General features: G+C 38.0%; 1 protein-coding gene across 1 annotated transcript in view; it reads right to left on the bottom strand.

Annotated features, from left to right (window-relative positions):
- Positions 1-6991: 6991 nt before the first annotated feature.
- The window catches only part of TMEM200A (transmembrane protein 200A), a 55669-nt gene continuing 36538 nt past the window's right edge, over positions 6992-26122 (bottom strand). Inside the window, exon 2 of the mRNA XM_007422032.4 lies at positions 6992-10652. Within this exon, the coding sequence (XP_007422094.1) occupies positions 9158-10636 (1479 nt within the window). The 5' untranslated portion in view covers positions 10637-10652 and the 3' untranslated portion in view covers positions 6992-9157. The remainder of the gene's footprint in view (positions 10653-26122) is intronic.

Here is a 26122-nt window from a genome sequence, read left to right as displayed (position 1 = left end):
ATGCCATTGGTGAATACTTCACATGAATTGAGTGTGGAGGCTTTATTCTAAATCAATGTTTCTCAACCTTGGCAACTTTAATATGGGTGCACCTCAACTCCTAGAATTCCCCAGCCAGAATTCTGGGAGTTGAAGACCACCCATCTTAAAGTTGCCAAGATTGAGAAACACTGTTGATATGGGAAGGAAGTCTTTGACAAATTCCAGCACATATAGAGGATGTTACATTTGGACCAAGATAAAAGTATTCCAGTCTTTCTGTTTCTCTTTAAATACAAAAATGGCTCCCCCCTTATAATCCAACAGCATTTTCTTATCAGGTTTCTGCTTACAAACTCAGTTGTAAGGATCAAGTTCCAATACAGGACTGATAACTTCTTGCATTGTCTTACTACTAACTAATATTTGACTCAATGGTATCAATTCAATTTCACTAGATCAAAGGGTTCTGCAGTCCCAAAGGAAAGCTTTTTATTGAAGAAAAGCTTTCTTTTTAAGTAAACAAAAATGCTTCATGAAATAAGTGACTCCAAAAAAAAAAAAAATGGTAATCTCAGGAAAGAATTCACTTTCGCAAAAAAGTACTTGCCCTTTTTTCCTTACTTCAGTGGAATTATTATTCACCTATTTGAAGAACCCTGCTAATTACCTCATTTAGGTGCTAAGTCATTTAGGCTGGACATGCTGAGGATGAATAATTCCCTCATCCGCTCACAGACACTTTTGCCCCCTGACTTGGGATGGGAAGACCATCTTGAGTGGGATCAGTTGTATGAACAGTCTATGCCCTTCCCCTGAAGTGGGTCAGCTACAGTTCACCTGAAGGGGTGTCACACAGAAGAGGGAATGGACCAATCCTACTGCCTCAGAGGGCAGGCCCAGGACCAGTGGGGGTTAAACTTACAGGGAAGGAGGTTCAGACTAGACATTAGGACAGTGGAAGTGTTAAGCCAGTGGAATAGAGCATTCTATGATCTCTTTCACTAGAGCAGGGTTTTTCAAACTGTGTCCTACCTTTTCCAAGGGTTCTATGAGAACTTGATGTAGTTCTGTGACAGTCTAAGGCAGTGTTTCTCAACCTCGGCAACTTGAAGATGTGTGGACTTCAACTCCCAGAATTCCCCAGCCAGTTGGCTGGGGAATTCTGTAAGTTGAAGTCCACACATCTTCAAGTTGCCAAGGCTGAGAAACATTGGTCTGCGGGGGGGGGGGGGGGGGGAGGTGGAACACAGCAAATTTTCTATCACTAGAACATTGCTTCTTGATCAAGGGTTCTGGGATTTTTTTTTCACTCACAGATTTCACAGCCTGCCCCCCCCAAAAAAACAACTGCTGTATCAGAGGTCTTCCAATAGAGAGTGGAGGGTCATCTGTCAGAGAGGCTGCAGTGGATCCTGCAGTCATCAAGGGTGTTGGAATAGATGACCTTAAGGATACCTTCAACCCTATGTTGCTATGACTTTATGATATGTGGGGCCTAACTTTAGGGCTTTGCTGAACTTTTGACTTGGGCTTATGATCTTTGTCATTTAGATGTAAATGTTTCTTCTTCAAACAAGCTGCTTAATAATATTGTTAGCTTTGCACATTTATCATCAGTCTTTTACCAAATAATGTGGACTTGTGTGACTGAAAATCACTTCTTTCAAACATGCACTCAGCTTCTTATCAAAAGGAAGGCATACTTTATGATCAGTTCACCAGATTCTGCTCCCAATAAGTGTATTTCCTTTAAGCAGAGTTCGCATGGGAGCAGTTTCATTTGCACTCTTTGATCCTTGGCAGTCATCCTCAGAGCAATGTCATTCTGTAACTCTTCTTGCTTTATAGCACTTTCTGCACATTTATCACTGGCGTTCCTTCTCAGAGAATGTTTGTGACTCAAGAGGCTACGTGACTGGCAAGAATGTAACTTAGTGCAATATATCAGAGTGATTCTTTATTAAAATGATAATGAAACTTCAACAGGGGCAGATACAGTTTCATTACAACCCACTCTCAAGGTCAGCCTGTACTTAATAGGCAGTCAACATTCTTTTCCAATATATGTTGACTCAATGGCTGAAGTCCTTGAAAAAGATACAACATCGAGCACTCTAAACAAGTGACAAAATCAGATCAAATCCACAAGGAATATCTGTTGCAACCCAGCAATTGCTCTTCAGAGATGAATGTAAGCTTCCCCTTTAGTATGAAATGTTAAAACAAAGACCCAAATGAAGGTGCGGGTCCATTTTTGGTGCACAATGAGTTTTGAGTGAGCAAGCAGCCATGTGATCTGGGGGTCGTGTTTTGGGAGTGGGGAAGTTCCTTTTTAAGGCAGTGGCTCTCCCCCAAATGGATAAGTTAGAGAAAAAAACAAAACCTCAATTGCCCCATAGTTCTGATTAATTGTGGTCATTTCTTCCCATATTCACTTTCACTGGGAAAAATTGCAAGGAAGGGACAATGTAGAATAACCCACAATTAGTCTCAGTCTCATACCATAGGATTCCAAAGGGGGAGGCATGGGGGTGAAACATGCATGATAACATCCCAACACAAACCACACAATTTACGTACTTGAGTCTGATACTGGGAGGCAAGTACGAAAGGCCAGATTTTGTGTTGGGATGTTGTGACTCATGTTTCATTGTTTTCTCATCATTGCCATCTCTGCCTGAGGCATATGCTTCATACTGGGGTCAGAAGGGTAGGGAGATGGAAAGGTTGGTCACACATGTAATATGATCAAGATAACTGGATGTTGTTATTTTGAAACCATCATTTCAGTGGTTTCATTGTGGAATCTGAAGGGCTGATCTCTTTCCTTGCAAAATCTTTGTTCTACTTGTTTCCCCCGGAAAGATCTCAACAAAGTTTAAAAACATGGGGGAAAAAAAAAGAAATAGAAAAGATATCTATAGAAAAGGTGGCTGAATATTCTAACTTCTAGAAAAGGAATTAATAAGGAAAGTACCATAATGAAGGTTATGTAAATCAGTTGCTTTTATCACCAGTTCTTTTGTTAGAGGAAAATAAGAGTACAGTGACATTCAAATGCAGACCCACTTACAATTGATTAAAGAGCACACATTTAATGGGTAACCTATTAAAGGAAATTCATAGGCCTGACTGAGGAGGCAGCAGTGGCTTCCATAGGAAGGGAACAAAAAAGTCAAGATGGCACCTATGCCCATGTGATCAAAACCCCCACCCCTTTGATCACACAGACACCCCTGAGTGGTGGCATTTTGCCCAGATGTTTAGTACAGCAGAGGCAATCTAGCTTACCTCACTAAAGAGTACAGAACACAGTATTCACCCCATGAAGATTTTCATGTAATTTTTGAGGCTTCCTCTAGCACGTGCAGTAGATGGAAGAGACTATGGATCTACACAGGGCACACAGAGAAATCTTTCTGGCCAATGGAGTACTCAGGGAAATAATTGGAGTGGTGTGAAATGATGGAATATGGCAGTTTTGCTTCTCTTTTTTAAAACGGGAAGAGGAGATTGCTTCGCAAGACAGCTTGAAAGGGTACTTTGCTCAGAGCAGATTTTCAGTTTTTCATGCTGCTAACAAAACACAATGAAGGTCCAATAGTAATTGTAAAGTATCGTTGGCCGTGCAAGAATTCTCATCTTAAATTGTTTGATATTGAACAAAGAGAGTAAAAAGACCATACTATGTGGATATTAATGAGCTAAAGTAGATTTGCAAATCATCATAGAACCTGAATGTAATGTTTTCAAAAATCACTCCAGTACTAAGACCACAACAAATCAGATTTTTATGTTCATTGGCTTGGATCTTGAGATACTATGAATGAAACTCTGTTCACAACATGGTCCCACTGGCAGAAGGGTCGGAAGGCAATTTTAGGCAACTTCCTTGCAATTTAACAAAAAATTAGGCCTGAAAGATTGGGAGGACCTTTTCAGAATAGAACACAAGGTAGTATGGAGGGAATCAGGGAAAATCTCCTTCTTTTATGTCTGCCAGTGGGAGTTCTTGCTTCACTGAAAGCTTTTTCATTTATGAAAAAAAGTCATAGGCTACCTTGAATGGTTATACATGTATTCATTTAAATTCTTACAGAGTATTCTTCTAAAGGCTGCCTTTGCAGGTGTATTGGTTCTAGAGCTTGAAAATGTGTGCTAGTATCATTGGTTTACAATCTAGTACATATGAAACCAACGAGGTTCAGTAATACTAGCACACACTTTCAAGCTCTTTGGTAACCTTCTGCAACTTGGTGCCCTCTATAAGTGCTGGACTGCAACCCCTATGAGCTACCTCCAACACACTGGCTGTGAATTAAAGGGATTGTAGTGATACTTATCTGAAACATGCCAGACTCCAAGGAATGGTTGTATAATCACAATCTTCAAGCACAGGTATTTGAAGCAATGGTGAAATTATTTGTGTCTTTTTTTCCCAGAGCAACAGGAAAACAATCCAATTGCATTTTTAAGATGAATTTAAATGATTTTTGTTGGAAAAAAAATAAGCTACTACCTACTACATGTGATATAGTATTCATAATATAGTGACTTGTCACTTATCAAGATTGAACATAATCTTAATTAGTAGTTCTCTCAGTGGCAGGCTACAGTTCTATTCTATTGCCTGTGAACCATTATTCTGTGGTATCATAGTCAAGGTGTTGGACTGCAATTCAGTTTCTTGTAGCTCACTGTACGACTTGTCCGAAGTCACTCTCTATATTCTCAGCCTTCCCCCCAGGTACGTTGTGGGTCATCTTGAACTATTTGAAGTAAGGTGGGATAGAAGTGTGTAACAGTCTTTAAAAATTAATAGGACTCTTAATCATAGTATCAGTATAAAAATGATACACAGTAGATAGCATTCATTGGATAATTGTTGCTGGATCTTTACACAACCAAAAACAGGAGCCACATTAATTGGGTTACAAACTCCTGCAGGGCAAGTGTCATAGACTTTAGAATCACAGAATTTCTTTTGATTTTTCTTTACTAGAACCCTGAGATGTGCCAGCTAGTACCTGGTGCAAAAGATTTATGATTTGATTTCATGAATTTTGAGGTCAGAAGCCTGCTCTGAATACTAAACTGAATGGCACTCACTCCTTTACCTCTTCTGGTCACTCCAATTTTTTGATATGTCAACAGTAATTTTAGAGAAGGCAAAACGTGGTTACTGCTGAATGCAAGTCCTTCAGAGATGCACTATTTTCACAGGCTGTATGAGTTGGAAATAATTGTATAGACCAGCGTTTCTCAACCTTGGCAATTTTAAGATGTGTGGACTTCAACCTCCCAGAATTCCCCAGCCGGCCATTCTGGGAGCTGAAGTCCACACATCTTAAAGTTGCCAAGGTTGAGAAACATGGTATAGACATCTAGTGCAACTCCTCACTACAAGAATCTATTAATTCCTCCCCAATAAATGACCTCATTTGAAAACTTCCAGCCAGAAAGTCTACCACTGTTCCAGACAGACTTTTCCACTGTTTAACAGCTCTTGTGGTTAAGAAATTCCTCCTAATATTCTCAAAAGCTAGTTACGTTTCTTTTAACTGCTTAGTGTCCTTCTACACACCTCTGCTCTAGGATAGCCACAGTTTTGTTTTAACCAGATGCAGGAAAGGATTCCAACAAATGAAACTGGCTGGTATCTTTCCATCTGCAGTACTATCAGACCAACGTAATTATTATTTGGAGCAAGGTGGTGATGCAGAACAAGTTAATTACTACAGTAGTACTGTAATTAGGTTTCATCCTTGGTATTTGGCTCCAGTTCCTGGAGTGATCTGGCAAAGATATGGGTCTTTACAGAAAGTCTTTTTCAGGCTATAAATTGTCTGGGTTTACACCCACTTTCTTGTCTCTCCCCCACTGTTTATGCCCATATATTATTATTATTATTATTATTATTATTATTATTATTATTATTAATTTTGAATAAGTAAGAATGATCATGGAAGAGAGGGATATCAAGGGCTTTTAGTTTTGAAGACTGAGATTGTACTATCTGGGGATCACAGGGGACTAGCATGCCTCTAGATAAATCTCATCTATGTTCTTATGTTGCTATTTTTTTTAAGTTGGAGAAATTACAATGTTTTCTAGAAACTTTTAAAGGATTTTTTTTTTCATTACACTGCTTCTTTTTCAGGCTCACACGGTAAATTGAAATAGATTTTAGTGCTATTCATAAATTACATTGATGGTGGAAATGCTTACACTTTGCATAGTTTTTACACAGGCTGTCACTGTTTTCCCCTGTCCTAGTTTGAGTAATTGCTGTTTGAAAAGTTAAATGAAGGCTTTATTTTGCTTTTTTAATAGAATAAAGATAAAAGAAAATTGAGATGCTTACAAATGTTTTCAGTCATGTTCAAAAATATTACATGGCGTTGGGAGAATTCAGTAAAAATAAAACGTATTTGTTGCGCCTTCCTTTGTCTGGTGTAGAATTTTGTATTTGGGATAAAAGTCACTTTCAGCAGATTTCTCAACTTCCAAAACTAGCCTACAGCCCTGGAATTTTTCTAATGGTCTTCCATCCAAATGCTAAACTAACTGTTTTTAGCTTTTAAGGTATCTTGGGGTAGAAATATACATTATAAAGAACAGTTCCTCCTGATCCACATGTTCTATTTCTTGAGAATTATGGGAGATGTAATCCAACATAGTCAGAGGGCATCAGATTGGGGAAGATCTTCTAGTTCATTGATTTAGAAATGGAGTCATCAAAAGAAATGGATAAAGTTGAAGAACATGCTATAGGGAAATATGAAGTTCTGCCTTGATAGAATTAGCTTTAGGAATACATTTTGCATTATTAAAATGAACAGGTACCACTATTATTAAATTCTGCATAGAAAAGGGGAAGCAGGAAGAGCATATATCTAAGTGGGAAAAATGAGCTAGTCTTTTCCCTCTATTGATATAATAGCAGAACTACTGAATACTAAGGAAACACACATTTACCATACGTGCAGAGTTGTATGTTTGGCTTTTATTTAAAAAAATAGTAAATGTATTAAGAACACTGACCAGAAAGTTATTAAAAGCTTCATAGCAAAATATTGAGCCAACTCTGTTACAATATTTAGGCTTAAAATTCTAATAAGTTAACACTATGCCTCAATTCACTGGGCAAGTAATGCCTTTGTCACAAAAAGAGTTTATTATTGGAATACAGAGCTGAACAATCATAGAAAAAAATCTCTTTCGTAGTCAACTAAAGTACATTTTGACATATAACTCTTTATTTTGGGAGAAGCTATTAAATCAATTCCTGAGTTATTTAGGTTAAGTCCAACATCTTCTGACCAATTAATACTGTGATCTTGTAGGAAAAACCACAAACAGGGGTCGACTACTGCCTATTAAGCAAGAATAGGCTCCAGGGTGGCCTTCCTCAGCTTGATGCCACTCAGATATCTTGGGCTTCTAATTCACAGACAGCATGGACTTTGATATGCTGGCTGGGAAAAGAGTTGACATCTGCATAGCACCAAATTGAGAAAGGCTCCTTAGAGAGGCATATGGATTATTTCTAATAAACTGATTTACCTTACTAATTTAACAATAATTTTCAGTGTCAATCAGTATTGCTGCCTTCGTCACAATCTGAGTTGTGTTACAGTAAAGGAATATGGTCCACAGGAGCTTCATACTGAAAGATGGCAGGCATGATGAATTTATTTTTCAATTTATATTAAAAGAATTACACTGGGCAGCAGAATACCAATGCTGTTATTTAAACATTCTGTTTGCATTCACTGTCTTCTTCTTGTTTCCAGGAAGAGTTGTGTAGAGTGTCTATATTATAGAAATAATAGAGTGAACCAGCTACAGGATTCAGTTCAGGTTCTTATTTAGCTATTTTGGACTGAGGCAACTGTATTCAACTTGGGAAAATCTGAAAAAAGATTTTTAAAAATCTGAACAGTGATGACACCCATAATCTTCCAATGGAAATCATGAACAGCCAGAACTTTGTTTCTTAATGAAATTGGGTGAAATTTCTAGACAGAGTAGACACTTCTCAAGACATGAAGCCTACCCAATTTTCAAGTGAATAATTGCAAGGATTTTTTTGTGTGTGCGCTGTGTTATTTAACCTTTGTTTTTCTATTACGAAAGGGCAAGTACTGTTAACACTTTTAGCATGTAAAATTAGATGAAACCTACAGGCAAATTCTCTTCTGTGGAGTTAAAGCAATATATAGCCTTCCTGATGATGAACTCCTATCATCCCCAACCAACTTGCTCTAGGTTGCTGAACCCTGGGTTAAAGCCTCCCTGTCTTCAGTAAATAGACTGATGGTAGAAGATTGGGGTGGTGTGGAGAGAGAAGTTGTAGCAAGAAATAGGAGTGATAAAAAAAAAAGTTTGTGAACACTCCTCTAATTGGTGGGTCATTTCTATCAGAACAGCAGATATTGCTCCTTGATAAACTGGCAAATGAAGGTACAAGGGTCTTTGTGCTAGATTGCATCAGAAATAATTTTGGGAAGAGAATGATGAAAAAAAAATGTTTCAATCTCCTTCCACCCAACCCTGGGTAATGAATAACAAAATATGAATGACAAAATATCTAGTTTGTATATCCTCAGGTATCTCTACAAATGATACAAATGATATGGCCCTGGTACTGCAGACTTTACATTTGCTTCCATCTTGAGCCAAAAACATCATTCTTAAACTTGCAGTCACTGATGGTTTTGAACACTGAAACTTATTCAGTCAGCTACAACTATACCTTTAACTATGAAAAACAAAGCAAAACAAAAAACCCTTATGTAGAAACAAAGGAGAAATAACTAGGAAGCAATTTGGATTTGGGTCACTCAAATCTGCTGAACGATGATAACGTATGGTATAGTAGCTGTAAATTAAGACATTATCAATTCTTGATCTACCATACAATTGCAATCTAATGCAATCACTATCCAAATAACTTATGCCAGGGCCATGTTTTCATGAACAAGCTGCTTAACATTAAACTTTTGGCATTACAGTGATGAAAAAATAATATTTGCAAACACAAGGCAATTTTAATCAGAGAGAAATAATCAATTAAAACAAGGTAGCACTGAAAATAAATGAAAGGATGGGTCAAAATGTTTATTTTATAAAATAAATACTGGCAAATATATTAACTGTGGTCATCGAACCATCAAAATCTTGTTTCTGAAGTTCCACGCTTTAAATTGTTACTCAAAAATTCATCATGCTCAAAACTCAAATTATTGTGAGATCTGGAAATCATCAAAAGCTTTTCCTTATTAGTAAAGTCCTTCTTTGCTGTAGCGGATGGTACGAGAAGCCTGTCCATAGGGTCTTCCTTGTTTTCTAGTTTCATATAACCTTTACTGTTACTCCGGTCCAGTCGTGGCCAGCTTGGATGTTTTCTTTGTTCAACTTGGACAGTGAGAGTAGAAGGACCCCTATCCAAATCTAGGGATTTTGAATGTGCAGACAAGAGATGCAAGGAAGTGTTGGACCCAAACTGTTTTCTGGCTGCACCAGGTGATAAGAGCTGACCAGTGCTGGCTCCAAGGGTCATTGAAGATTTGAATTGATTGAATGAAGAGTCTCCATATAAATTGTTGCGTGGTATCAAAGCATTGGCAGGTTTGTAGCTATCACTGGTATTCATTAATGGGAGAGCTAAAGAGTCCATGGACAAATTTTTAGGTCTGTCTCTACTCCTTGATGAATCCTCAGTGATGTTGTCAATACTTGGCTCATCAATAACACAGTTATTTAGTTTAATTACAGGTAATGTGAAAGCATTAATGGAAGATGATACAATTGACTTTGTTTCACACTTTAGAGAGCCACTGCTTCTTTCATCCTTTGCTTTCCCAGAGTGAGGGTAAAGGCCAAAGACTGAACCAGAACGTTCCATCAGCAAAGGCGACATAAGATTTGTGGTTGATTTCTTGGCCTCATTTCCAGCAACTTCATCCTCTTCATCATTGCTAACCATTTGAAAGTTGCTTGCAAAGCCTGAGAAAGGAGCAATTGTATTTGCAGCCAGCCGTGATGCACAAGAGCTTCCACTATGCTTGATTTCATTCTCTCCTGCTAAGCCAGTGTAGGCACCGTTCAGCTGTTTTTGCTCGCTGATTCTCAGAGTATGTATGTCAATTACAGTGGAATAGATGTCCCTCATGTGTATGATTTTTGTCTCCTTGTCCCGGTTTTCATGGAGCATGGCATTTGCACAAATAAAAATAAATATTCCAATCCCCATTGTGAAAGGCCCCAGCATTTTCATTTTATCAGAATGTAAATGCTGCTCAAGGAAGCGCATTATAAACCCATCTCCTTTTTCTATTACTTGAGTCTCGTTTAGTGACAAGCTGTCTTCGGGCTCTAGAAATGGGTCTTTTTGAGGCCAATAACCAAGAATGGCCATAGCAATTCCCAGGAAAGAAATCAGCACTCCCAGGATGAGGAAGAATCCTGATGGGGAATACAGCCGGATTTTGCCTCGAACTACAACCACATCTGTCCTTGGTCGACGCTTAATTGGTTTCTGTTCTTCAGGAGCTGGTGATGTTGCGAGATTGAGATGATGCTGAGATCTAGCAGAATCTTGCCTTTTTAAGGCAGCCAGTCCTGTTATGACTCCCCCGGTAGCTATCATAATTTTCCACTTTGATCTGGAATTAAAAACAAAAACAAAAGACTCCAAAAAGTTACAACAGGCACTAAATATGAAGCATTCAGTACTTCTAACCCTTTAAAACTATGTAACTCTAACCTGTAATTTAGTACGCTGAGAACTCTTCATAATACAAAGCACTCAGTAATCTTCATAATATATGCTGAATATATTCCAAAACTGTCTTACGTAATTATAAAAAATCATTTCAGTTGTAAATCAATACATGGATTTTAAGCAGAGCAAAGAAGCAACTAGAATGTCCATAATAATGAAATGTCTGATCAGTAGTAAAATACCTAATCTAGAAAAATCAGTAACAGAGAAGAATATGGACCTTTAGATGCCAGTGTTGAAAATAATTGTGATGTCTATTACTTGGTTATTTCGTAAGACTCAAGTCATCAAAATACTGGATCACAAGATCTTTATATGTAGGACCATACACCGCAGGCACTGCTTCATACAAGGATCTCATGGGCCTAACACAGTGTTCCTCAAGCTTGGCAATTTTAAGACATGTGGACTTCAACTCCCAGAATTCCCCAGCCAGCCATGGCTAGCTGGGGAATTCTGGGAGTTGAAGTCCACATGTCTTAAAATTGCCAAGCTTGAGGAACACTGGCCTAACAGATGGTTGGAAGTGTGAATTCATCAAATGTCTGAGGGGGAAGAAGTCATACTTAGATTCAGTAGTGGCATTCTTAAATACTTGTTTCATGGGATCATACCTATCAACTCTATTTGTTCACTGTGAATATGTCACAGGTGTTACGTGTGGGCAGTCTTTCTCCCAATGCCGTGCCATTCTGCTATGTTTATTTCTATGTAAAGGCTGCCTTTGATACATCAGCATAAACTTATTTTAGAATAAAATCAAAACATTTTTTACCTTTTAATCTGTGTTATACATTAGCATCTGCATGATGGATTCCATGAATCTAGGCATTGTACTACTTAAAGTTAGGGCGTCAAATTTATATGAGCATTGGAAAACCACTATGAAGTCTATTTCACATAGGTAGGATGAATTGGTGTAGAACTCTGTTCTGATTTAAAACCAGATTTGTCATAGAAACAAGTGTGTTTGTAATGATATTAACTCATTACCAACCTTTTGTAATTTTGGAAATGAGAGAATATATGGTATTCTATATATAAGAAACGGAGATGTATACTAATGGTCTGCATTTCTAAAATCTAGACTAGATAAATCAAATGGAAATTGTTGTTTATTTGCACCCTGAAACCATCTTCCAACTTCAGCTGTATACAACCAGATATGCATAGCAACTAATGGACCTACAGAGAGATAGTCAAGGTGTGCCATTCACAGGGGGACATCATGTACCAAATGTGCCTTTGAAGTATGAGATTAGTGTGCATGTACACATCTGACTAAGACCATTTCACTATAATAATGCAACTCAGCTAGGTACACCAGAGTAAAAACTTATTGCTTACAAGTTGTATTGTGTTTGAGAATGCATGCAGGAAGAGGACAAGAAAACAGAGTGGTAGGACATGTATCAGAACAGAAAACAGAGTATGTGTGAGAGCAGTGGTGCTAGAAGGTGGTGATGAAAGGAGGAACTGGGAAAAAGTGGCACTGGAAATAAGGACTGTGTAGAAGACAGCCTGTTCTGTGTATAAGTAGGATTAGGGCTAACATAGGCTCCGCCCTCTCATATGTCCATGTGATGCTGTTACATGCATACAAAAGGGGTGGGGCTTGTGTTACACTGGTGTCACGCTGCAGATACCATTGCACGTCAGTAAAGAAAATCCTGTGTCCTTCAAACATAACAAAAGTGTTCCTGAGCAATTAAAGGATTTATGGCTTGTGCACACCAGCATATCTGGAGCCCCCAAATGGAGAAAGGCTGATGTATATCACACAAGTGGATTCTTGAGAGTTAGAGCACTGGATGTGGCCATCCTTGTTGAATGTATTAAGAAGTTATTAACTGAGATGGGACCACATAGGTATAATAGTAGTGCAAAATCAATGGATGTTTTTTTCTTTTCAGGGTTTATTTGCACAAGTAATTAAAGCCTACCCTTCTCACCCAGCAAGGAACAGAAACTTATTAAGAACTGACTTAGGACTGCCAAGCAATTCCAGTAAACAGTGGCTAATTAATCCAATTAAGAATCAGAACCAAGAAGCTGAAGCTGCTTTAAAGAAAAAAGCAAAAAGATACCTCTAATTAAAGGGCTAGTTGGAAGAAAAAGCAGTAATAGTATTTTGGAAATCCATGTTGGACAAGATGATATTGCATGAAGTTTTAGAGCAATATTGGTACAAATCAAGCCTGAGAAAGGCAGAAAACAATGTTGCAGAATATGAAATTATTTGGGTTCTTTGTAAAAATGATCTCATTGTGATGAAATGAGCAGTGAAGAGAGAACCATTTTAAATTACACTATAGTTCAAGTCCAAACTTCATCCTTTTAAACAGCAAAGAAGATTTAGCCATTAAAGCTAAATGCATGTCAGATGGTGTGGGGCTGACAGAGTAGATTGAAATGAAAGTATGCTTCAATGATTTACACTGAAGAGAGTGAAAAAATGAAAATAGGAACAACCCAATTTGCAGGGGAGGGTGAAGACAAGAGAAAGACAGAAACCAATTTGCTTCTTTGGGATGACAAAAAGATTTCTATGCTGAAACAACTTTTGTAAAACTTGAAACCCTATCTCTTCTTTGCACAGACATTTGTTATATGAAGTACAAAGCCGCAGTAGATCAGTGAATTCATAAGATGGACTGGATTCTATGATGTGAATAGCAGGTTACTGCTCAAAGGACTTTTAAGAAAAAGCTAATGCTGCCTGGAGCAAGCACTGCAGATGCTTAGCAACAAGAGAACACCAACACAGAGCCTACAGACCTCTTGGTAGGCCTGGTGGTACAGCAGGTTGCCATGACAGCAGTAGCACAAGAAGAAGGAGGTATATTGCTGTTGGCCAGCCTCACAGCAGGGGCACAAAATCAGAACTTGGCATATCTGCTACAGATTTACTGAGACTAAAAACAGAGCTAAGGGTGGCACAAACAGTCCTAGCACTGCATACATATTCAGGCTAATTCACACTTTAGGTGGTACACTATATGTCAGTACTGATTACAATCCACCCATATATACCTAAGTAAGAATGGTGACAAATGATCATGGACATTAGAAAAGGAAAAGAGTTTAATGGCAGGCCACACACTTTACATGCAGAAGACCTGGCAGCTCCAGGTAAGACTGGGAAATCCTGCCTCAAATCTTAGAGAGATGCTGCCAGTCAGTGTATATAGTACTGGGTTAGACAGACCAGTAGTCTGACATGCTGTTCCTTATGCTCCTAAGACATGTGATTTTAACCAATCCAGTCCTTTCATCCCTCTTGCTGTGCCTTTTCTTTGGACAAGTCATTCCCAGATCTAGTCTGCAGAAACGTGGACAACCATTAGATGACAGCAAAGAGTTAAGTTTTCTATATGTCTTTGCTAACATGTCATGGTCATCTGGATTTCTGCAACCTAGATATGACCCTGTCATGCCAAAACATAGACCAAAGTCTACATTAATGTGCATCTCTGACTGAATTCTCCTAAGATACAGTCTTATGCTAAACAAATACTGAATAATTCACCTGAAAGATACCTGATTGGGTCATCCAATGTAGATTCTGAATTTGCTTTTGTCTCCAACCAGCCAGCAAGGAATAAAGGCCATGTGTATTAAAGACACAGGAAGCCTTGATATAGGATAAATTTGTATGGTATCAGCCCAGTGATTATGGGAAAATCTAGAAACTGGGACTGTCATTCTCCAAGTGTAAGCCATAAGTAAGCCTGGATTCTCATGTATCCAGACCAATAGCTGCAAGGGGCTTGGAGGCTAAATCCTATGAAGAGTGATTGAAAAAACTAGGTATGTTTAGCCTAAAAAACTGAAGGCTAAGGGGAGACGTGATAGCAGTTTTTCAATACATGAAGAGATGTCACAGGGAAAATAGTATGGATTTATTTTCCAGAGCACCCAAAGGTAAGACAAGAACGAGTGGATGGAAGCTCTACAGTGAGAGATCCAAACTTGGAATAAGGAGGAATTTCCTATCTGTGAAAGCTATCAAGCAATGGAACAACTTGACTCCTAAAGTCATGGGTGCTCCATCAGTGGATGTTTTTGAGAAAAGATTGGACAGCCATTTGGCCAGGATGGTATGAAATCCTGCATTGGGCAAGTAGAGCAGAAAAAAAGAAAAAAGAATGCTATGATGCCATGACATACCCTTCTTTGTATTATGTAGTGACACCAAGGGAGGGAGGGAGGGAGGGAGGGAGGGAGGGAGGGAGGAAGGAAGGAAGGAAGGAAGGAAGGAAGGAAGGAAGGAAGGAAGGAAGGAAGGAAGGAAGGAAGGAAGGAAGGAAGGAAGGAGATGGTGAAGTTATTGTTTTTAACTGGGGGTGGTGGGTTGAGGAAAACTATTACAGTGATAGCCTTATTTCATGTCTGTCTTAAACCAAGTTCAGTTACATATAAGAACATTGACTGAACATCATTTTTTCCTTCCTGTCCTTTTTCTCTGATGTCTTCCTGCTTAGTCCATTTCCTGCTTATATTTAATCTATAAGCTGTTTGTATTGGAAATATGCTTTTTGCTTTTATTTTCTTGTAAACTGTCATGCATATTGATGGTGCTATGGAAAGACCAATAATTATTTCCTGTGCATTTGACATTATATAATTCTTTTTATCCATTTACTATGGCAATCACTCAAACAATCATGATACTACTTTCAAAGTGACTTAGTTCTTTGGTTTAGTTCATTTATTGGGATTTTCATGCACCCTTGCACCATTACGTGAACTGAGCACATTTGTGAAATCGAAAGTCAAAATTTCCAGTTATTTGATCTGGCTACTTTAGAAGTACCAGAGGAACCTATGTTTGGCACACAGGGGATGATGATATGCTAAAAACTGTAAGGAATACATTAGAAACAATGAACACACCCATGCCAATACTGGAGGAGTAAAGTTGGTTCATCAGAAACCAACTTTTATGGGCCAGCCTTAACAACAAAGAGATGGAGGACATCCATCTCTTTTCAGTGCATTTTGATCACATTACCTCAACTCCAACATATCTATGACAAATATGGAATGTCTTATTATCATAGCTACCTCTCTGCATGAATAAAGCCTGGTGGTTAGCCTATAATATTCCCCAGATAGTTCTGGTGGTTTATATGAACAAAATTGTCCACAAATTTCCATCTAATGCTACAGATGTCAAGAGGATAAAGCTAACCAACAAGATCGGTCTCTTTAGACAGCATTTCTAAACTCGCTATTAGCCACCTTTCAGACGCCACTTTTCTTCAAAAACTCTGATGAGTCCTAAATAATAGTAAATGGTGCCTTTCCACGTTGTGTTTGGTCTTCAAGAAAGTTCTTCAAGTTTTACATTACCATCAATAATCTCAGTAAGAGGCTATCTGATTAGAAACTGCACTGCCTAAAAGGGAGCAAATGTATACAACACATTTCTCTATCACACTTCATCAGCTATGGTTTCCAGTCCAAGTTCACAAAGATAAAAGAATATGAGAATGAAAAATGAAGCCCCCAAAGATCCATAAAACAGAATCAGGACTTATTACCTCTTCTGAACTTTTTTCTGTTTTATGTAACCATAAATGAAAGTCAACTTTCTCTGTGAGTCTTATTTCTCTATCTGTGTGTGTATTAATTAGACACAAAACAAAATATAACTTGAGTTGTGGGCAATGATAGGATTCCAATTTGCTTTCTGAGAGTTTATATTAATTCATATTATCTCTGTGGCTTTGGTCAAACCCAGAGTTAATGCAGGCATGTTCTCAAGACTCAACTTTTTTAAAAAATAAGGACTATGCATATTTTGCATACAATATCAAGTTAAGTAAAGCAAGGGCCAGTACAGAAGAAAAGGAAGTGATGGCTTGGTTCTCAAAGTTCATTAGCAGAAAGAAGTTCCTGAAAAGGAACAACTTTCTTCTCCTCCTCCCTCTTTCTTGTATCTACTGAAAAAGATTTCTGTTCATGAATCTCAGGATAGCAGCCTATGTTTTTCTTTTCTTGTGGGAAAAAAGGAGTTGCATTGAAAGAATTGTGTAATATTATTTTACCCTCTCTTTTCTCTGCATGTTGGACTATCTTGCACAGGGCAGAAGTTGGGGCTCTATATTCCCCTTGTGCCCAGCCAGCAGTCAATTGCTCAGAATTATTCTAATGTATTCTAGCTCCCTCGTATTTAAATATTAACTATTTATCCTCATTTTCTTCTATTCTGTTAATTTTAATTTTAGAGTGAAACAGGGAAATCATGCGTTCTAGTCACTCGGGCACAAAACCACCTCTGTGACCTTGGGCCAATCACTCTCTCTTAGCCCTAGGAAGAAGACAGTTGCAAAACACTTCTGAACATCTTGCCAATAAAACTGCGGGGACTACTCCAGCCAGTTGCCAGAGTCAACACTGACTTGAAGGCACACACACAGAGCAGAAAATACAGATATAATAAAATATTCCATCAAAAATATTTTAAGAGCAAGTTAGGGAAGCAAGGAACGTATGACTATCCTCATGTTCAGCACAACTGTCATAATAAAGAATCTTACTATGAATAAGTAAGGCCCTGAAAGAATAATCCCTCCTTACCCAGCTGAAATATTAGATAACTAAAAGGCTCGAGCACCTGTAACTGACTGACCAGATGACACATCAGATGAGAAAACTTCAGCTGAACATTCTGCCAAGAAGCCCTTTCCTGGCTGCCACTGATGGCACCCAACTGCTGATGACAGCACCACACTCTTGCTAGGGCTGGTAGAAAATATATTCAAGGAGACTGAGACATAGAAGCCTGGCCCTTGGCACCTTCTCCTTTTTAACCGAGGCATGTGGAACATTACCTTTTTCAAACTTTACAAGCCACTGCTGTTCCCTTTCTACTTCCTAACTCCTGCCACCCTCACTCTTGATGTACCTACCCCCACACAGGAACTATTAAAAGACTGTCTTTTCAAACAACATTTCTCTTCAGAACCATCTGTGGTGGCAATTACATCTTGTTGCCTGTAGACAGCCACTCATCACTGTCCAGCAGTTATCTGCAAATGGAACACAAATAAAAACAAAAGGACAACCATTTGGTATGTAGCACAAGCTCTCCTGCGGATTGCCCTAAGCTCCTTAAATCATGACACTCCTTTCTATTTTGAGATACGATCTCTTATTTTTTTTTTTTTTTCAGTCCTGATTTCCACATCCCAATCCGGTAGGTACGCTTCTACCACTATAAAGATCACAGCCACAAAATAAAAATGGAAGTGGGGGTAGGAATTAGTACCCAAGGGCTGAGAACACTTTTTCATCCGTCATGCCTTCATAAGCAAGTTAGATTAATCAGAACGGCACATTTATCTTCCTTAAATAAGGTTAGCAAAAGCTGTTCCTGATGACCCACCTGCCTTTTATTTTGCTAAGCGCATAATTGCTTTTCTCTTACTCTGAAAATGGCAGCTTACAAAGCACTTCAAGCCTCCAGAGCTACAGCATTCATAGCAAATCAACTGAGCAGGAGCAAAGAGGCAAAGAGAATAACAGCATAATACAGTAGTTAAAGGCAATTATAACTGCTCTCTTCCCAAACAGGAACACCAGTGCCAAAAGATACAAACAGTGTATAATACCAAGCTTCTTAGGAATATGGATGCGAATATTATTACAACAATGTAAACAAAATTAAAGGTCAAATGCACATCTTACCATAGACTTCCTATTTGGCTGCTATTTAACCCTTCCCATCTCAAGATTTTTTTCCCCTTTTGTTTCTCCTTCTAAATAACAGATTTGCAAAGGCAAATAAAACAACAATTAGATGGGCACACATTTAGAGCAATAAATATACCATTGGTGGTTTTAGGTGGTACAGTGAAGGGAGATCTAGTAAGACCAAGAAGCCTATGTGTTATGAGTGATTATCAAAATCAAATGGCCGCTGGGTGCCTCAGCAATCATTAACTATTCCTCTTGTAGTTCTACTGTTATTCACTATATCCCACTGAATGATTAGTGTGCATCATTAAAACTCATCATTTTCACTGCTCAGTGCTTCTCCTCTCTTATAGTATCAAAATCTTCCTCCATCCTCAATTGTTAATCCATGCATCTACCATCCATTATCCGATAATAAACTTCTTGTCACTGAGCCAACATTTGAATGGAGGAAACATATCTAATATTAGTGCCCTGATGCATATATCCTGTATGATAGATATAGATAGAGACAGAGATTTAAGCCTTCCCAATGTAATACCTTCCAGATGTTTGGATTACAGCTACTTTCATTCTGAATGTAAGCACTGGATGGATTTATAATCTAACACACCTGCAACTCAAACTGGAAAAAAAAAAATTGATATTTCCAACTATTAGGAAATACACATGTTCAGGAAAACAAAAAGGCAGAATGGAACAATTAGAAATGTAAAGTGAACATTTAAACCTGCAAGAGTGCCATAATTACATATAAATTACATATTTATACTTATATTCCTTTTTCTAAGGATTGCAGTACCACACATGGTTCCTATTTTATATTATCCTCAGATTAATCCTACAATGTGGCTTATGCTGAAAGCTGATGATTCTTCAAGGTTACAGAGCGTGGCTGAATTGAGATTTGGGTGGATACTCAAGATTGTAATTTGACACTAGCAAGTATACCAGTCTGTCATCTTTAATCAGAGTGAATAATCCATGTATTTAAACTGTAAAAGCAAGTTAGTCAAATTGTGCATTGTTAGATCTGACTGTTTATTAACTATCATGAATCTAATCCTAAGGACATAATAGCTCAGTTACCTGTAGATATAATCATAGCAAAACAATTTGGAAAGACAAATTACAAAGATATGAATAAATGGAATTCAAAATGTAAAATGCGAAGGAAGCCACAGCAAGTACAGAGACAAATTATGCTAAAATTGCAGCACATTTTTTGGCTGAAAATCTGAAAATAAATATTAGAATGCCCTTACAAAAATTTGTAATACTTTTGACAAATTTTCTTTTTGGCCATAATGCCATAAATTATATTATCTGTGCTCACAGTACCTGATGTTTCGTGCTGTATTTATTCTTTTATGCCCTACTGTTTTCATTATTGCAACACACATATAAGAAGAGACTCTCTTATGCAGCGTCAACATTGCCAAGCACAGATGGTCTCATTTAATAAAATATAGAGCACCTTAAAGTGAGGATTGAGAATGCTGGATGAGTTGATACACATCTGCATCTACTTATATTCATACTGACGGCCGGATTGCTGTAAAAATCTGCTATGCAAGATAAAGGAAACAGAGCTACAGAATGAACTGGTTCCAGAGCTTTGAATAGGATTAATTTGGCTTCTTTTAGCTAATGTCCAGAATAACCTTCCTCTTTGGACTATAAACTCCTTCTCTCCCTCTCTCTATTACTTTATGTACACCCTGTCAGCTCACACCTGCCTAACAAAAGCGCCCTTGAGTAATGGGGTACAAAGAAGGAAATGACAGGTTGCCATTGCAATCTATTCCTTTTTAATTGGCTACAAGTTGAAAACATTTTATATGTAAGATAGTGGCTTAGACCCTATTCTATCAGCCATTGCAATGACACCATAAAAGGACTGCTTTGCTTTGATAAAGCTTCTAATAAACTACCCTCGGAAGCTACTTTGCAAAGCAGCAGCGGTCTCCTAGTTTCTAAGGTTGAAATGATCATGTGGATTCACTTCAGATTGCTTTGGAACTTTTCTCAGCTTACTTTTATGGAGTTCAGGTGCCAGAACAAGCCTGAGGAACCTCTTTGGTGAGCACTGTGGATCAAGGTTGAGAGAAAGCTTTGTGAGCAAATGGCACAGGAGAAGATTCAGAGGAGACTTCTTCTCTAGTGGTGGCCAAGGCGTCTTCCAGGCTCCAGTGAGGTCTAAGGGGAATCCAACAGTCCAAAGTCCACTTGGATCATGGTCTAAAATAGACTGGAGAGAATCCTGAAGCACAGTGGAGGTGGCCAGCCCAAAGCCTTCTCAGTGCTTCTAGGCTGATGGCTCTAGCAGAGGCCATGGGAGTCCTGCAGCAGGCACTGGTAGCAGGCAGCCAAATCTGATGCCAACGGATCTCCCAGGCAAGGCATCTCCAGCACAGACTTTGGGGAAATCCCACAGAGGCAGCCATTCCAAAGCTCCCTTGATACAGCCAAAGTTTATGAGTGCCTGTGGGTGGCAGTTTCATTGGCTCGCTTCCCCCAGATTTATTAAATGGGACTTTGGCCACTGAGTAGCAGAAGCAGCTCGCCTTGCCCAGATGAACTAGCTCCAATCTTTAGCCAGCTCATCCTGGTTGGAGGACACTTTTCTTGCAGCAGTGTGTTGAAGTAGTGTGAGGTCATCCAAATCATTTTAAGACTAACTAGATGGCCTCTTCTTTCTGTCACTGAAATGGATCACTTTACCTTCATGGCCAAAATCATTTCACAGAAGTGAATTTGTCATGTTATAGATGCTTTTTAAAAAACTATATAATTTTATCAAGTTATAGAAACATTACCATTTCTTCAAAACCTTAATTATTAGTCTATAATGTTGTGTAACAAGTAAACAGCAATATGACTATATAACTATTATACTTTATATGTTATATAGTATATAGTATGAGAGCCAATGTGGTGTAGTGGCTAAGGTGCTGGACCAGGATTGGGGACATCCAGGTTCTAATCCTCCCCTAGGCACAGAAGCCAGCTGGGTGGCTTTGGGCCAACCACGCTCTCTCAGCCCTAGGCTGGGAAGTCAAAAAACATCTATCTACCAACCTGCATTTTAGAGATTACAGTCCATAAACTTCAGTGAAGAGACTTTCATTCTGCAGTGGACAACCTTAGGTTGATAAAAATAATAGTACAGTAATATATTTCTATATTACCACTGTATAAAAGAATCTATCTATCTATCTATCTATCTATCTATCTATCTATCTATCTATCTATCTATCTATCTATCTACCTATCTATCTATCTATCGACTCACCCATCCATCCATCCATCCATCCATCCATCCATCCATCCATCCATCCATCCATCCATCCTTAATCTACCTAACCTATTATTTAAAAGAGCTATATAGTGAGGAAATAAACAAACTATACTAAATGATCTGGGGGGGGAAGGAAAAAAGGAAAAAAAGATGTCCCTCCCCCCGCAAATGGGAGGAGGAATAAAGAAAAACAAAACCAACTAAATAAAATGGAAAGGCCAGACTCCCTAATACCTACATTATATCTAATTCTAAAGCCATGTAGAAAATACAATTGAAAGAATATCTATCTTCTCTATTGAAATTACCTAACTTTCTTTTATTTTGTCTTTATAATTAAATTTCTGAACAGTGAATTAACGTATACCATACAGAATCATATTGCCTGATCTTGCCTTTCCTTTGCTACAAAGCTAATTCAAAGGCTGAGAATGTACAGTTTTGTTAAGCCAACCTTTAGGCACAAGTGCTTTTCCAAGAATATTTACTTAAATCATCTTTTTTGCAACAGCTCAAGCTCAATATACCCAAAGTTCTTCATAGATCAAAAGATTCCAGGTTTTGGAATATACCTTAACCCTTTTAACCCTTAACTGATTTCCAAGAACCTGATTTACCATACAGATAATATCTGACCCATAAATGGACATGCCCATGTGTACTATAATTCCTTTTCAAATTCATTACATCTCCAGCAGAGAAGGGATGAACTAACCTTTCTGAAGGTTCCACTTTGCTGTGGCTATTTGGTGGCTTAATGGCTGCTATTATCCAAAGAAAGGTCACAGTCCTACTTCAATATGCTGATATGACCCTTTCGGAAATAGGCTCCAGTGCATGAATGACTGCTTTTCTCTTATTTATTTACCATTACAATTTATATAGCCACCCATCTCATGTATATAACTCTGGGCAGCTACAAACAGTTAAAACAAAACAACCAAACAAAACACTTCAAAACAATACAAAAGCATATAAAAAACCACAATCATTTCTTGTGTGCACAGCTATCTGGGCACAGTTTAAGGTCAAATTTCCTCGGATACACAATACGAAACTGACCTTTTTCTTATATTATTCTGGAGTAAGCATGGAAGTCACAGTGCAGACTCAGGTAGGATTAGACGTGCAAGGCGGAAGTATTAATTTTAAATCCTATCCTCAACTACTTTTTTTTAAATCTAGTCCCATAAAAGTTGTCTTCCCACAGTGGTTCCTGGATTCTTACCTACACACTTATCTTAAAGTTTAATAAAAAAAAAGCAAGAGAATAAATTATGTAATTAAGGAAACTTGTGGTTTGAAAAAGAGGGGTTAGAGTCAGCCTTGCTACCAAGCTGTACTATCTATTCAAAACACGTGGAAATGAGCTGTGATTATTTGGTTCAAGGGTTCATTTTTGTATAAGGTCACACACAAACACACATACATGCTTTCCAAAATGCAGTGCCATCTTGAAAACTGGCAGCCACTGGGAGATATTTGACTTCTGATGTCTCTAGCTCACATCTGCAGAGATTCTCTTTGGATGATTTTGCTACAGATGCCATGGATCAGATTTGCATTATATTTAAATCAAATCTATGCAACACTATAGGCTGCGTTTTCTGTCCTGCTGATGTGTCTTCTGTCAGAGGACTGGTCATTAGCCTCCAGATCACAGCCTCCAGCACATTCTCAAAACTACTTTGGCAGATTCTCCAGAACATACTGGAAGGATGGGGTGGGGGTGAGGAATGTGGTAATATAGAAGAGGGGAAAAAAGTCCCATTGCAAGGTTTGTGATTTCTCCCTGTAATATTACTATTGGATCAGGACATTTCACAGAATAAAAGAAAGAACTATGACCAGGTAAAGACTAATAAACGCATGACAGAATTAGCTTTTGCACACTAAAATCCACTCTTTTCTGGAAAAGCTCATGCCATAACAAATTTTTTACTATTTGAAGTACCAAAACTTTTTTTTCCTGAAATAAACTTCCTTCAGATGAAAACTGAAAACGGACAGAGAACAGACTAGAATAAACTTTATTAAGGTTACCGACAAGTGCAGAAAACTGAGAGAGCAAAACACTTTTTCTTCTTTCAGCTAGTCTTCCTATGATGTATTATTGCTAGTCCCACTGCAACTCTATTATGCTGGTGAAAAAACTTATATAAAATTTTCATACATATAATTTTTATTAAAAGGTTTAAGAGCAATAATAAGAATACAAACTAAATTAGAACAGAGAAAACAAAAAAGATAGAAGTAACAGAAAAATCTAAAAGTGCAATAAGAAAAGAAAAAGTAACAGGTACTATCTTAAAAATTTATAATCTAATCCATTCTATTTTAAAACAGATTTTAACGTTCACCAAGTTTTGATGTTCAGTAAGTTTGAGTTTCCCTTTCAATAACAATGTATTTAACTGACAAGTGATCCATAAAAAAAACAACAGAAGTGCTAGATATTACATATTCAAAGCAAAATAACACTATAATATAAGCACCAACATAGCAAAATGCCAGACACAAAGACAGAGCTAACATAACATCCAGTTCAATCCAGTTGGGTAACATATAGTTAAAATTGGGTGTGAGCATAAGTTAAAAACAATTGTGATCATGTTAGTCTATATATTAAAACAATTGCTAACTTCTCCACATTTCTGAATACATTCCAGTTCTAGTGTCCAAATAATATTGAACATATAATTCTGACATTTCTTCCCTCTCCTGTGATTCCATTTCATCTGCTTTATTCCCTAACATTTTCTCATCATCTTCTGAATGGACTTTTTAGCTCTCTAAATTCATGATGTTTAATATGAGAAAAAAATTCCAAAGGCCACCTTGCTTGCTAGATGATCTTCCTTAAAGCAGATAGACTGTAACTAAGTTCAGGCAGAATTATACAGAAGCAGAGGGTTGGAGCCAAACTAAGTTACACTTGGGTTCCCACTGAAGTAAATGGGACATGTTATGAGTAACCTGAACTATTAATTTTAGTGGATGAAAATAAGGACAGTAGAATCTTGCTAATCTTTGTACTTAGTAAGGAGAGGGGAAGATACAAAATTGGCTTCTTGGGGATTGCTCCTTCAAACAGTTCCCATCGACCTGTAGCATTGTTTCTCTAGGACATCCCTGTTCAGCTTCCTGAAGCAGTGTTTTCCAGTGAGCCAGACTGAATGAACATGAGTACCAGTACATGTGAAATGCATCCAGTTATGTGAAAGTACTGAGTGAGAATAAATAACTGGGATTCTAGGAAATAGCCATGGGCTGGATATCTTTTGCCCAGCAGGCAATCCTTCCCATTATGGACATGTGTCCCCCAAACAACTTACCTGGGAAAAATTGGGCTGAAATAGGTTCTGTACTTCTGGTTAATTTGTTTCAAAGTGAAGCAGACATGTAAAAGCACTGGGAAAGCCACCAAACATCTAACAAGCACTCTGGTGACATAATTACAAATAGATGTTCACTCACAGACAGCCATATAATTCCATCTATAAAATACATCACACACAACTTCACTTTCAAGTTTGAAATGATTAATAGAAAATGTAGCCTGATCCTGGGAACAGTGCTGGCATCTCTAGGAAGGAATTAGTGAGGAATGTAAATTCTGTCAGGCTTCAAATATAGCAGGAATACATTTCTGAAGCAAGAACCAAAACAACATATCCTGTTTTTGAGGTTTTCAAATTCCTGCTTTTATTGTTAAACATTATAGAGCAGATACTGCCTAAGCTATAAGAATCCTGATGGATGAGATCAAAGGTTTATTTAGTCCAGCATTCTGTTTCCACGTAGGGGACAAGCGGAAGCCAGTGGAAACACACACTTCTACTCATATTTCCAACCAAGTCGTATTGAAAGACATAATATATTGCCATCAAGACTACTAATTGATAGTCTTTTCCTCTGTGCTCATCTTAATTCTCATCAATTTATGTTAGCAAAATCTACACGCTCAGTGACATGCTGTGAGAAGGTCTTCCTTTTCTTTTTCCCCGTCAACTTCATTAGAAGATGGCTATAGAAACCAGGGCATCAATGTGGTTCCCCAATTACTTTTCTGAGGGTCTCCTTTGCTGTTTGAGGTGGGAAACACATAAAACCTCTAGTGTAAGCCTTAAGGCTTACAAAACTCCAGCAAAAGCTAGGAAAAAACAGCAATCCTGCTCCCCTGCTACTCATGTGGTAAAACCTTTGAGTTCAAAAACTTCAACTTGAAAGTTTCATTTTCAGCAGATCAAGAAAGCTCAAATGATTACAGCATCAATGAAAGTGATGCTCAGGAGAGAAATTTGCTTTAAATGAATCCCTCCATTTATTCCATACCCAGGCAATGG

The sequence above is a fragment of the Python bivittatus genome, unplaced genomic scaffold, assembly GCF_059951505.1.
Source record: "Python bivittatus isolate LINGU-HERP-01145 unplaced genomic scaffold, Pbiv_v1 ctg000020_np1212, whole genome shotgun sequence".
NCBI classification, from domain to species: Eukaryota; Metazoa; Chordata; class Lepidosauria; order Squamata; family Pythonidae; genus Python; species Python bivittatus.
The sequence above is the reverse complement of the archived record's forward strand: the minus strand, read 5'-3'. Positions and strand labels throughout refer to the sequence as shown.